This window comes from Salvelinus namaycush, chromosome 30, assembly GCF_016432855.1.
Source record: "Salvelinus namaycush isolate Seneca chromosome 30, SaNama_1.0, whole genome shotgun sequence".
Classification (NCBI taxonomy): Eukaryota; Metazoa; Chordata; class Actinopteri; order Salmoniformes; family Salmonidae; genus Salvelinus; species Salvelinus namaycush.
In genome coordinates this window covers 15,956,933-15,970,850 of record NC_052336.1, presented here as the reverse complement: position 1 = coordinate 15,970,850, position 13,918 = coordinate 15,956,933, and the positions used below count along the sequence as shown (strand labels likewise).

General features: G+C 45.3%; 1 protein-coding gene across 1 annotated transcript; it reads right to left on the bottom strand.

Moving 5' to 3' along the window:
• Nucleotides 1-1,161: 1,161 nt before the first annotated feature.
• LOC120024936 (methenyltetrahydrofolate synthase domain-containing protein-like) lies at nucleotides 1,162-13,692 on the bottom strand. Its single transcript, XM_038969310.1, has 8 exons — nucleotides 13,516-13,692; nucleotides 13,259-13,362; nucleotides 5,338-5,451; nucleotides 5,072-5,185; nucleotides 3,936-4,026; nucleotides 3,717-3,829; nucleotides 3,459-3,584; nucleotides 1,162-2,461 (listed from the first exon to the last, which is right to left on the bottom strand). The coding sequence occupies exons 1-8, from the start codon at nucleotides 13,541-13,543 to the stop codon at nucleotides 1,547-1,549; spliced, it is 1,605 nt and encodes a 534-aa protein (XP_038825238.1). The 5' UTR covers nucleotides 13,544-13,692; the 3' UTR covers nucleotides 1,162-1,546.
• Nucleotides 13,693-13,918: the final 226 nt, after the last annotated feature.

Below are 13,918 nucleotides of genomic sequence, written 5' to 3'. Positions count from 1 at the left end.
TTTATTATATTAAACACTTTAGTTGCACTATAACGTTACCTACAAGGACAAATACAGTAATAACAAAACTTAAGTGTTTTGGAAGTGAAGTATTGTTATAATAGCTTATTCTCACATTGGGCCCCATGCCCTGCTGTGTATATGTTGGAGTTTCTGTGTGTGACTATGTATGTATGGAGCTGTGTTATCCCATGAGGAGGTGACCACTCTCTGAACTCCAGTGAAATTCCCTTGTATGAGCAGAGCACACAGGGGCAGCAGGCCCAGTCGCTCCACACTGCAGCGGAGGGACCACACATTAGCATGCTGATGACGTGAGCCGGGGCGCAGCACCTCTACAGGGCTGAGATTCCTGCTGGGGCTCCACAGCTGTTCCCTGGGCTGGATGACAACTCCATAAAAAGCCTGCCTGCCTGCCTAGGTTCTGGTCTGGAGAAGCAGACATGCTATGTGCTCGTCCCTCAGCCTGTCTAAACTACTCTGAACTGTAGGACACCTCTTTGGCCAAGCCGAGCATTAGCATAGCAGCTATAAGTCACTGTTAGGACAACCAAATGCACACAGGTTGTCACAGGGTTAGGGCACTGCAGGTAGCTGCAGATAGAACCTCAAGCGTTAGCCAAAGTAGGTTCAAATAAGCCATCAGACATGTCATGCCAGCCATAATGTTTACCTGCTGGTTATACAACATATCACTTCCAGAGGTACTGTATCTTTAGCAATAGACAGCTCAGAGAGGTTAGCACATCCAGTATACTACAGCTAGTCCTCTTAACGCCTGCTCCCCACATACCACCCTCAGACTAATTGGACTTGTCAGGCCCTCTGATAGGCTATACCATGTATAATGCCATTAGCGAGAGGAGTGCTGGAAAACAGCCCAATACTGCCAAAAGACATAAACAAGGTCCCATGAGAGGATAGGACACTTGATGAAGGGTTAACACACCAGCTCACCATCCATCTTGCTATACTATTTCCCTCATCTGTTTTAGATTTAGGTTCATATTTTCCCCAGATTGTTCGTCAGTAGGATAACTTGCAACAATAGCAACACACAGTACTGACAGACTAGCGGTGTATGGTGTGTACACAGATCATCATTTGACAGTCATAGGTTGATCAGTCCTGGGTTTTGAGATATAAAGAAGACAAAAATGGTTAAAACTATGAACTCAAAGTATGGTTTATTTAGTACAGAAAATATCCTGTGAATTCCAATGGCATTACATGTAGGACATTAAACATTGCCCCTGCACAAAGAGACTAACAGGGAAAACCTCTCCTTCCTTTGTGACTGACAGACAGGCCTGCCAGTGTGGATGAAACTTCTGTATAAGAACATTTCAAAAGTAAATGGGGTTACGTGTTATCAATACCAACACTAAAAACCAGAACGACAAACCAAACTCTGCTTAAGGCATTAAACATATTTTCACACTTCACATTGGTACAGTGAAGGTAGCATCCTTCCCTTTCATGAAACACAGCCTTTTCTTTCTGCTGGCTTGGCTTCTGTTACAGAGATGGACAGAGAAGCAGGCAGTTACTCGCTATGGTTGAGCTCCTGCTTGGGGGAATCTGCCTCTGCTTCACTCGTACTCTCTCTACTTTCTCTAGCTGTATTTTTGGGACCTGTATTTGGTCTGGGCCTCCGGTTGCTTGGACCTGGCCTCCTGCCTCCCCTCTGGCTCTTGGCCAGCTCAGCCTGCAGGTCGTGGCCGTTCAGGGAGAGCCCCTCCAGGGCGGCCAGGGCCTGGTCTGCAGCCTGGGGGTCTAAGTAGTCCAGGAAGGCCCGGTGCTGAGCACCCTGCCATGTGAGACGGATGGGGGCTGCCTCCCTCTCCCGGAGAGCAGTCTTCAGCTCGCTGACACGCAGCCCGGCAGGGATGCCCCCCAGGTACACTGTGGTCACGGTCAGGGGGGGCCTGCGCTCACGGGGCTCACCACCTTCCTCCCTGCCCTCTTGCCTGACCCCATCCCTGTCCCCCTCTCTTCCCCTCCCCCTGGCCCCCTCACGGCCTCCTCTGCCTCTCCCCCTGCTTCCATCTCTGCCCCCCTCACGGAAGCCCCCATTGCGGAATCCCCTGACCCTCCTACCCCCCTCTCTGCCTCCCTCCTGGCCTCCCTCCCCGTCACCATCCCTACCCCCCTCTCTGTCCCCCTCCCTCCTCACTCTTGGTGGGCGTCGTCTGGGTTTCTGCTCAGTCTCCTCCCTGGACTCCCCGTTGGGGTCCCTCTCAGAGTCCTCTTGGGTGTTCCGTCTAGGCCTGCGCCTGGGCTCACGCCGGGGTCTATCACCCTCTGACCTGGGCTCCCTGTCCCTCCGGGGCTCCCTCCTGGCCCGTTCCCTGGGATGCTGGGGAGGGTGGGTCCCCAGGGTCACGTCCTTCCCTTGCTCCTCCTCCAAGGCCCGGAGCTTCTTCAGCACAGGGATCTTCTCCAGCATCTCAGCGTTCAGCTGCAGGTATACAACAGGACAGGCTCAGGACCACTAAGGTCATTTCACAGCAGGGCTGCTCAAGGTCAGCAAAGGCACTGGGTTAAGGGCAGCCCAGCTCTGGGTCATGCCAAGAAGAATGGGGTTTAGTAAAGTGATGGGGTATAAACACAATCAAGAAAGCTGATGTTTGGTGCCTGCTCATGCCGTTCTAGGTGACCATGCAAATGTTCAGTGCATGCTAGATTGCTTATGAACTACACCAAAACCCATGCATGACTAGACTACTCGACTAACCTCAAAGGACACAAACACAACAGTACTCCATAACACATAACACATCCATGCTTACAGTACATGAACGCAGAGGAAACAGAGTCTTCAGGAGCGCTGATAACCTCTCTGACCGTAGCATCTTTATTCTGGGGGGATATTCCACTTCCCTGGTAAGCTATATAAAGACCGCTCTCTGATTTCCCAGGGCAGAGTGGGTCTGCTAAGGCTGTGATGGCGGCTGCTCCTGTACAGGATATAATGGGCTATTGTTTTTACCTTGGCCCCGGTGCCCTCTCTTTAACTGGGCCCTGCACAGCCAGGCTGGCCCGGTGGAGGCCTTTGATGATCAGATATGGCCTTCCTGTCTACAAGGTCAGCATGGGTCCTCAGGACGGGAATGGTGGTCTTAAGGGACCCCAGAGGTAGCGTGTGTGTGTGTGTGTAATGGGTATACTTCTACGGGAAGGTGAGCAAACAAAGCTCAAGCAACATGGTTTGAGGTGCAGCCAAAAGTTACTGGAAAACTACAGAAGATGGGTGCAATTTTAGCCTCATTTTGAAAGCTGTTTTCTAGCTCAAATCATTGAGGTTTCAGCCACTCAGCAACATACAGCAACTAATAGCAGTCGTATGAGTAAAACCAGCAGCTGTAGCTAGCAGCAGCAACAGTAGTTAGAACTGCATAAGCAATGGAATGAATCATATTGAGCGACATTAAACTGGGTGAGATTTAGTGTTGTACCTTAGTCCAGATGATGCCCTGGGGCTTGGGGCGTTGACAGTCTGTCTTGATGACTCTGGTCGGGGTGAGGATGTAGTCCACAGTGATGTCATGGCTCTCAATCAGATCCTCTGGGATGTCAACAACCTGCAGAAATACAGAGACATCAAGCACAAACACACATTGCAAAATAATAGGAATCTGGAGCATGAAGCAACACTTATCCAGGTTAAGACCAAACACAGTGTGTGACTTCATGTTGTGGGATAACAGGCTAACCTGGCAGTCATGGACGATGGTAACCACCACAGTGGATTCCGTCACAGCCCCCATGCAGAGCATCATGGCATACTCCATGTCAGCAAAGCCCTCTCCTTTACCTATCCGGTAACCTGAGGAGAAAGGAGAGATGAGATTAATCCTAACAGTATGGGTGTTGGTGCTGAGCCAGAACTTTCCTGGACCAGGGTAGGTGTCCACTGCCCACAGAGCTCTCACCTTTCTCAGACACGGCCACAGAGCCAACCACCAGAAGATCCACCTGAACCTTGGAATCCAGACCCACAGGGACACTGAACTCCTTCACTCCCTGGTGAAGAAACAAAGAAAAGAAAGAAAGAAAGTAAGAAAGAAAAAGGTGAGAACAGGTGCACCAGATCACAAGAAACATTGGATTCAAACATTTTACATTTGAAACCCGACACTCCAACTAGTCTGGGAACAAAGCATTTGGTCTTCTATGGTGGATTCACCAAGTTGTACAGAGTGACAGCATGTTTATGGGGATAATGAATGGGAAGTGGTGAATGAAGGAGGTAAAGTGTGATATTGAATCCATGTGCACTGGGGCTGGAAGGAGTGGGATAGGTAATGCGGCGTCGGGGTGGGTGTTGGGTGAGAAGTAGTGTTGAGCGATTAGTGCTTCTTGGGGTTGGTTCAGTTTATTACTACAAAATTACCACAATTTTGGATTTAGGTTTTGATCATTTAAAAAACAAAACATGAAATGCACTATGCATTATGTGCGGTGAATGCTGTAACAGAACACAACTAATAAAAGTCCCATGATGGTAGTGACTGCTTATCACTTATTAACCAGCAGTTCACATGATTTTACAAAAAATATTTCAGTTGTGTATATTACATTTGTTTTATTTGATGACTTTATTATTTAATTCCAAGTCATCCTCTCATCTCTATAGAGCTGTTGGCTATGCTGTCTGACAAAATCACTATCTCAGTAGGTCTTCAAAGTAAATAAAGCACGAAGCAACTGCTCTCTATGTATCCCCTCTTGATCGCGCATTCTTCTATCTCTTACGTAGCAGGCGTAAAAGAAACAGACCGGACAAGTAGCCGCACAATGGATTATGTTCATTGTATTTAATTATCAAGTTTTCTGTACTAAACTATGTAGAACTTTGGCCTGTTGGAAACTACAACATCGCACAGTTCGGGCATGATCTGATTTATCTCTAGAGAAACTACAGCGCAATGAGCTCACAGAAGAAGAAAAAAATAACAAAATAGAATTCAAATAATTTAACTGAAGTCAATTAGTTGTTTAAAAAAACGAAAAAAATAACTGACATTTCATTTAATTGCTCAGCACTAGTGAGAAGGGACTGACTCACCTGTGAGGTGGAACACACTCTCAGTTCTTCTTTGCTTGCTCCCTCAGGCGGGACAATCTTATTGAAGAGTCCTGTGCGAAGGCGAGGGGTCGGCACCAGCAGGGTTTTCCTCGCCTAGAAGCAAGAGGCCAGAGTTTAGTAAGCTAAGAGAATACAACCATAGACAGATGAGTAAAGGGCATCTAATACAAATAACATAAATCCAGCACTCCATGGTTATGATCTGGTGATGAGACAACACTACTGAACCAGTGGCCCAGGGCTACCTGCAGCACGGCCAGCCTCGCCCCCTCCAGCGGCTTGTCAGGGTCCACCTTCACCTCGTCAGTCTCACTGAATACCTGCAGCTCCGACACCTTGGCGCAGGCAGTGTGGGCACCCTGGGGGCAGAGAGGGGGAGAGGGGGTAAGGAGAGAGGATGTGAGTGCACACTTACATCCAGGGTGATGTAGCGGGCCTGCTGCTGGGGTCGGTCCGGGTTCACTTTGACCGTCTGGCTGGACTTGAACTCCTGCAGGGCTGAGAGACGGTCACAGGCCGGGAACGCACCCTGACCGCATAGACAACCACATACAGCAAGACAAGCACGCACCCACACACACACACAAAGGACAAGGGGTTCAAAAGCATGTGTGTGCCACTGTTAACCTATTTTGTCCAGTAGACTTGACTAAAATAGAGATTTTACCACAGGTCAAAGACAAAGGAACTATGATAGCTACTAGCTTACAATATGACATATCTAAGGTAGTTAGGCTAGCAATAACCTGAAGAACCCAAGTTAAATTGCATAGAATTCTACTTTGGCAGAAATTAGCATTTGGATCAGGAAAGCTTCCTCTCCAACTCTACATACCGGTTGTCTGTCTGGTTGGTCCTTTGCAGGTAGGAATGTGAGATAAAACATCTACAGAGTAGTGTTATCAACCTGACCTTCTATGTGCTAGTCGTCTGTATATCGTTTGTATTTTCAATACTGATGCAATTTGCACGTGACAAAACACTTGTACAATATGGCCGAGCGTAACCAAACGACAAACACTTACAGATAATTGTGAGAAAACATGCTTGAGTTGACTGAGGGTATGGCAAATAGGTCTGGCAGCACAACCGATTAGCAAACATACTGAAAATTTAGAAAGTATGTGACTAAAAAGGAGGAACTACACTATGAAACAAAAGAATGATAGGAAAAAGCTTTGGAGCACCTTAAATGAAAATTTGGGCAGAAAGACACACTCGGCTCCAGCATTCATTGAATCACATGGCTCATTCATCACAAAACCCACTGATATTGCCAACTTTTTTTTTTTTCAGTGGCAAGATTAGCGAATGCTACACATCCAAGTATAACTGACCAAATTATGGAAGACAAGCATTGGCGCCGGAGGACAAAGAGCCGGATGCCTGTTCAGGACCCGGAAAAGGCGAGTGGGAAAGCTGCCATTACCGTCAATACTACTTGCCAACGTGCAATCATTGGACAATAAACTAGACGAGGTACGATCACGAATATCCTACCAACGGGACATCAAAAACTGTAATATCCTATGTTTCACAGAATCGTGGCAGAATGACGACATGGATATTCAGCTAGCGGGATACACGCTGCACCGGCAAGATAGAACAGCACACTCCGGTAAGACGAGGGGGGGGGGGGGGGGGGGTCTGTGTATATTTGTAAACAACAGCTGGCGCACAAAATCTAAGGAAGTCTCTAGATTTTGCTCGCCTGAAGTAGAGTATATTGTGATAAATTGCAGGCCACACTACTTGCCTAGAGAGTTTTCAGCTATACTTTTCGTGGCTGTTTAATTACCACCACAGACAGATGCTGGCACTAAGACTGCTTATTTCCTTATACAGCTGACTGAATGCAAACAGGAAACCACTCACCCAGAGGCGGCGCTCCTAGTGGCCGGAGACTTTAACGCAGGGAAACTTAAATCAGTTCTACCTAATATCCATCAACATGTTAAATGTGCAGCCAGAGGGAAAAACAAATTCTACATCACCTGTACTCCACACACAGAGATGCGTACAAAGCTCTCCCTCGCCCTCCATTTGGTAAATCCGACCACAACTCTATCCTCCTGATTCCTGCTTACAAGCAAAAATTAAAGCAGGAAGCACCAGTGACTCGGTCTATAAAAAAGTGGTCAGATGAAGCAGATGCTAAACTACAGGACTGTTTTGCTATCACAGACTGGAACATGTTCCGAGATTCTTCCGATGGCATTGAGGAGTACACCACATCAGTCACTGGCTTTATCAGTAAGTACATCGAGCACGTCGTCCCCACAGTGACTGTACGTACATACCCCAACCAGAAGCCATGGATTACAGGCAACATTCGCACTGAGCTAAAGAGTAGAGCTGCCGCTTTCAAGGTGCGGGACTCTAACCCGGAAGCTTACAAGAAATCCTGCTATGCCCTGCGACGAACCAACAAACAGGCAAAGTGTCAATACAGGGCTAAGATTGAATCATACTACACCGGCTCCGACACTCGTCTTATGTGGCAGGGCTTGCAAACTATTACAGACTACAAAAGGGATGCACAGCCGCGAGCTGCCCAGTGACACAAGCCTACCAGACAAGCTAAATCACTTCTATGCTCGCTTCGAGGCAAGCAACACTGAGGCATGCATGAGAGCATCAGCTGTTCCAGGCGACTGTGCGATCACGCTCTCCGTAGCCGACGTGAGTATGACCTTTAAACAGGTCAACATTCACAAGGCTGCAGGGCTACCAGGACGTGTGCTCCAGGCATGTGCTGACCAACTGGCAGGTGTCTTCACTGATATTTTCAACATGTCCCTGATTAAGTCTGTAATACCAACATGTTTCAAGCAGACCACCATAGTCCCTGTGCCCAAGAGCACAAAGGCAACCTGCCTAAATGACTACAGACCCGTAGCACTCACGTCTGTAGCCATGAAGTGCTTTGAAAGGTTGGTAATGGCTCACATCAACACCATTATCCCAGAAACCCTAGACCCACTCCAATTCGCATACAGCCCAAACAGATCCACAGATGATGCAATCTCTATTGCACTCCACACTTCCCTTTCCCACCTTGACTAAAGGAACACTTAAGTGAGAATGCTATTCATTGACTACAGCTCAGCGTTCAACACCATAGTACCCTCAAAACTCATCACTAAGCTAAGGATCCTGGGACTAAACACCTCCCTCTGCAACTGGATCCTGGACTTCCTGACGGGCCGCCCCCAGGTGGTGAGGGTAGGTAGCAACATCTGCCACGCTGATCCTCAACACTGGCGCTCCCCAGGGGTGCGTGCTCAGTCCCCTCCTGTACTCCCTGTTCACCCACGACTGCATGGCCAGGCACGATTCCAACATCATCATTAAGTTTGCAGATGACACAACAATGGTAGGCCTGATCACCGACAACGACGAGAAAGCCTATAGGGAGGAAGTCAGAGACCTGGCCGGGTGGTGCCAGAATAACAACTTATCCCTCAACGTAACCAAGACTAAAGAGATTATTGTTGACTACAGGAAAAGGAGGACCGAGCACGCCCCCATTCTCATCAACGAGGCTGTAGTGGAGCAGGTTGAGAGCTTCAAGTTCCTTGGTGTCCACATCAACAACAAACTAGAACGATCCAAACACCATTTTCCCCCCCAAAGTTTACTAAGGGTTGGTAACAGGCTGATTGGTTGGCTATTTGAGCCAGTAAAGGGGCTTTACTATTCTTGGGTAGCTGAATTAGTTTTGCTTCTGTCCAGGAGGAGTGGCAATAGTGTCCGCTATTATCCTCAGTCATTTTCCATCCAAGTTGTCAGACCCCGGTGGCTTGTCATTGTTGTCTAATACGTTTTTCACCTCTTCCACACTCACTTTACAGAATTGAAAATTACAAATCAAAGTGTATTTGTCACGTGCGCTGAATACAACAGGTGTGTACAACCTTACAGTGAAATGCTTACTTACAGGCTCTAACCAATAGTGCAAAAAAGGTATTAGGTGAACAATAGGTAGGTAAAGAAATAAAACAGTAAAAAGACAGGTTATATACAGTAGCGAGGCTATAAAAGTAGCGAGGCTACATACAGACACCGGTTAGTCAGGCTGATTGAGGTAGTATGTACATGTAGATATGGTTAAAGTGACTATGCATATATGATGAACAGAGAGTAGCAGTAGCGTAAAAGAGGGGTTGGCGGGTGGTGGGTGGGACACAGTGCAGATAGCCCGGTTAGCCAATGTGCGGGAGCATTGATTGGTCGGCCCAATTGAGGTAGTATGTACATGAATGTATAGTTAAAGTGAATATGCATATATGATAAACAGAGTAGCAGCAGCGTAAAAAGAGGGGTTGGGGGGGGGGGACACAATGCAAAATAGTCCGGGTAGCCATTTGATTACCTGTTCAGGAGTCTTATGGCTTGGGGGTAAAAACTGTTGAGAAGCCTTTTTATCCTAGACTTGGCACTCCGGTACCGCTTTTGCAATGCGGTAGTAGAGAGAACAGTCTATGACTGGGGTGGCTGGGGTCTTTAACAATTTTTATGGCCTTCCTCTGACACCGCCTGGTGTAGAGGTCCTGGATGCCAGGCAGCTTAGTCCCAGTGATGTACTGGGCCGTATGCACTACCCTCTGTAGTAGAGGTCGACCGATTATGATTTTTCAACGCCGATACCGATTATTGGAGGACCAAAAAAAGCTGATACCGATTAATCGGCCGATTTAAAAATTAATTAATAATAATACATTTTTAAAAATGTATTTGTAATAATGACAATTACAACAATACTGAATGAACACTTATTTTAACTTAATATAGTACATCAATAAAATCAATTTAGCCTCAAATAAATAATGAAACATATTCAATTTGGTTTAAATAATGCAAAAACAAAGTGTTGGAGAAGAAAGTAAAAGTGCAATATGTGCCATGTAAGAAAGCTAACTTTTAAGTTCCTTGCTCAGAACATGAGAACATATGAAAGCTGGTGGTTCCTTTTAACATGAGTCTTCAATATTTCCAGGGAAGAAGTTTTAGGTTGTAGTTATTATAGGACTATTTCTCTCTATACGATTTGTATTTCATATACCTTTGACTATTGGATGTTCTTATAGGCACTTTAGTATTGCCAGTGTAACAGTATAGCTTCCATCCCTCTCCTCGCCGCTACCTGGGCTCGAACCAGGAACACATCGACAACAGCCACCCTCGAAGCAGCGTTACCCATGCAGAGCAAGGGGAACTACTACTCCAAGTCTCAGAGCGAGTGACGTTTGAAGCGCTATTAGCGCGCACCCCGCTAACTAGCTAGCCATTTCACATCAGTTACACAAGCCTAATCTCGGGAGTTGATAGGCTTGAAGTCATAAACAGCGCAATGCTTCAAGCACAAAAGTGCTGTTTGAATGAATGCTTACGAGCATGCTGGTGCCTACCATCGCTCAGTCAGACTGCTCTATCAAATCATAGACTTAATTATAACACACAGAAATAGCCTTAGGTCATTAATATGGTCGAATCCGTAAACTATCATCTCGAAAACAAAAAGTTTATTCTTTCAGTGAAATACGGAACCGTTCCGTATTTTATTTAACGGGTGGCATCCATAAGTCTAAATATTCCTGTTACATTGCACAACCTTCAATGTTATGTCATAATTACGTAAAATTCTGGCGAAATAGTTCGCAACGAGCCAGGCGGCCCAAACTGTTGCATATACCCTGACTCTGCGTGCAATGAACGCAAGAGAAGTAACACAATTTCACCTGGTTAATATTGCCTGCTAACCTGGATTTCTTTTAGCTAAATATGCAGGTTTAAAAATATATACTTCTGTGTATTGATTTTAAGAAAGGCATTGATGTTTATGGTTAGGTACAGTCGTGCAACGATTGTGCTTTTTTTCACAAATGCACTTTTGTTAAATCATCCCCCGTTTGGCGAAGTTGGCTGTCTTTGTTAGGAAGAAATAGTCTTCACACAGTTCGCAACGAGCCAGGCGGCCCAAACTGCTGCATATACCCTGACTCTGTTGCAAGAGAAGTGACACCATTTCCCTAGTTAAAAGAAATGAATGTTAGCAGGCAATATTAACTAAATATGCAGGTTTAAAAATATATACTTGTGTTTTGATTTTAAGAAAGGCATGGATGTTTATGGTTTGGTACACGTTGGAGCAACGACAGTCCTTTTTCGCGAATGCGCACCGCATAGATTATATGCAACGCAGGACACGCTAGATAAACTAGTAATATCATCAACCATGTGTAGTTGACAGTCAGGCTCCTCGTGGAGTGCAATGTAAGGCAGGTGGTTAGAGCGTTGGACTAGTTAACTGTAAGGTTGCAAGATTGAATCCCCGAGCTGATAAGGTAAAAATCTGTCATTCTGCCCCTGAACAAGGCAGTTAACCCACCGTTCGTTCCTAGGCCGTCATTGAAAATAAGAATGTGTTCTTAACTGACTTGCCTAGTCAAATAAAGGTGTAAAATATATATATATATTTAAAAATAATAATAATAATAAAAATAGCCCAAATCGGTGTCCAAAAATACCGATTTCCGATTGTTCTGAAAACTTGAAATCGGCCCAAATTAAAATCGGCCATTCCGATTAATCGGTCGACCTCTAATGTCAATCTCTCCTGGCTCAAAGTGGAGGAGAGATTGGCTTCATCACTACTTGTTTTTATAAGCATTGACAAGCTGAATGCACCGAGCTGTCTATTTAAACTACTAGCACACAGCTCGGACACCAATGCATACCCCACAAGACATGCCACCAGAGGACTCTTCACAATCCCCAAGTCCAGAACAGACTATGGGAGGCACACAGTACTACATAGAGCCATGACTACATGCAAGCAGCAGAATCTGATTTTAAAAAACATAAAAATACCCCTTATGAAACAGCGGGTACTGTGAAGAGACTCACAGGTACAGACATGCATACACACACAAATGCTAGCACACGCACTCTACATTGTAATATGGTTATATGGTGGTATTATACATTTTGTATTGTAGATATGTAGTGGTGTAATGTTATATAAAACCCTCTTAGGCCTCACCCCCCCTCCCATCTGAGATATCTACTGCAGCCCTCATCCAACACCTGTTCTGCCAGTCACATTCTGTTAAATGTCCCCAAAACACACACATCCCTGGGTCGCTCCTCTTTTCAGTTCACTGCAGCTAGCGACTGGAACGAGCTGCAACAAACACTCAAACTGGACCGTTTTATCTCAATCTCTTCATTCAAAGACTCAATCATGGACACTCTTACTGGCAGTTGTGGCTGCTTTGCGTGATGTATTGTTGACTCTACCTTCTTGCCCTTTGTGCTGTTGTCTGTGCCCAATAATGTTTGTACCCTTTTTTGAACTGCTACCATGTTGTGTTGTCATGTGTTACTGCCATGCTATGTTGTCGGCTTAGGTCTCTCTTTATGTAGTGTTGTGTTCTCTCTTGTCTTGATGTGTGTTTGGTCCTATATTTTTAATCCCAGCCGCCGTCCCCGCAGGAGGCCTTTTGTCTTTTGGTAGGCCGTCATTGTAAATAAGAACTTGTTCTTAACTGACTTGCCTAGTTTTAAAAAAGTTTTAAAATAATGTACTGTTTTATCTTTTGTTTTGTGTGAGATGTAAGTGCCTTAATGTGTTTGGACCCCAGGAAGAGTAACTGCTGCCTTGGCAGAAGCTAATGGGGATCCCTAATAAATACAAATGGTTACATTCGGCTATTGTTAACATATTGTGCAAAAAGTCGGGTAAACACTTTTCCTGTTGATACCTTCTCAACATCCTACAGCCAAAAGGATAAACAGCATGTACAACCGGTAGAGTGTAAATATTATTTTCTTCAACATTCTGTCTTGTAGAGACTGAGTCTTTTTTACAGCTACTTCTTTCAGACTGGTGTCATGGAGTAACCATGGTAGCAGTCTGATGTTTAGGTAAGGCTAGCTAACTAAATGTATTAGTGCAGACCAATGGCTGTGCAGAGCGCACAATGAACATTTGACAATACTTTTCAAAATGGCTATTTGGGACCTTTACCAGCAGCACATTCAAAATACAAATTGAAACTACTGACAAGAGGGTTCAAACATATTTTGACAAATACTAATAGGGTTAGGTTTAGGAATAGTTCAATCAAATTGTAATACACTGAACCTCCAGAAATGCCCTACCTTGAAATTGGGGATTCTGTTGTGCACAGGCCTTGGAAAGTTTGCAAGATTCTTAGCTTCAATGTAATCCCAAACTTTCTCTCGGATGTCCCATTTCGTGGCCCCTAAACAAAAAACAATTCACATGCTTGATGAAATGACAGTTTTGAAGAAAGGGTCATGTAAATCGCAACTTCATAACGGCAACTGCTAGGCTACCATCCATTGGCATGCGTTAGCATTAGTGAATTTACACTAAACACGCAGCAATCATTTACCGGGATTAATCGTAATAACGGCCTCCATTGTCCTCTAGTCGAAGATGCAGAAAATTCTCACAATTTCACTGACGATTAGTCAAACTATCACAAAGGGACCACAGATTGATTTGCGCACGTGGGAGTTCTTTAACATTGTAGCAACAGCTGCTTGTCAGGGTTGTTTTTTTTCTGTATGGTAGCTCGGAAAGGCCAAACCTTACACGGTCAAAAGCAAACATGGGATGCATTCAATAAGCCGATTGTTACAAAACGTTTAACGCAAGCAACCGTAACTAACGGGGAAGGGCATTCCTAAATTTGTCCAATAGAAACTCGTTTTAGAACGTTTTGCAACTGTTTGGACTAATGATTACACGTCGACTCTCAATTGACAAATCGCACACAGCACACAGTGCTCGAG

Coding starts and splice junctions, on each gene's coding strand:
- LOC120024936 (XM_038969310.1), bottom strand. CDS start 13,543: ATGGAGGCCGTTATTACGATTAATCCCG. Junction 3,830..3,935: donor TGTGGCCGTGTCTGAGAAAG/GTGAGAGCTCTG, acceptor CTTTCTCCTCAG/GTTACCGGATAGGTAAAGGA. Junction 2,462..3,458: donor AGGGCATCATCTGGACTAAG/GTACAACACTAA, acceptor GTATACCTGCAG/CTGAACGCTGAGATGCTGGA.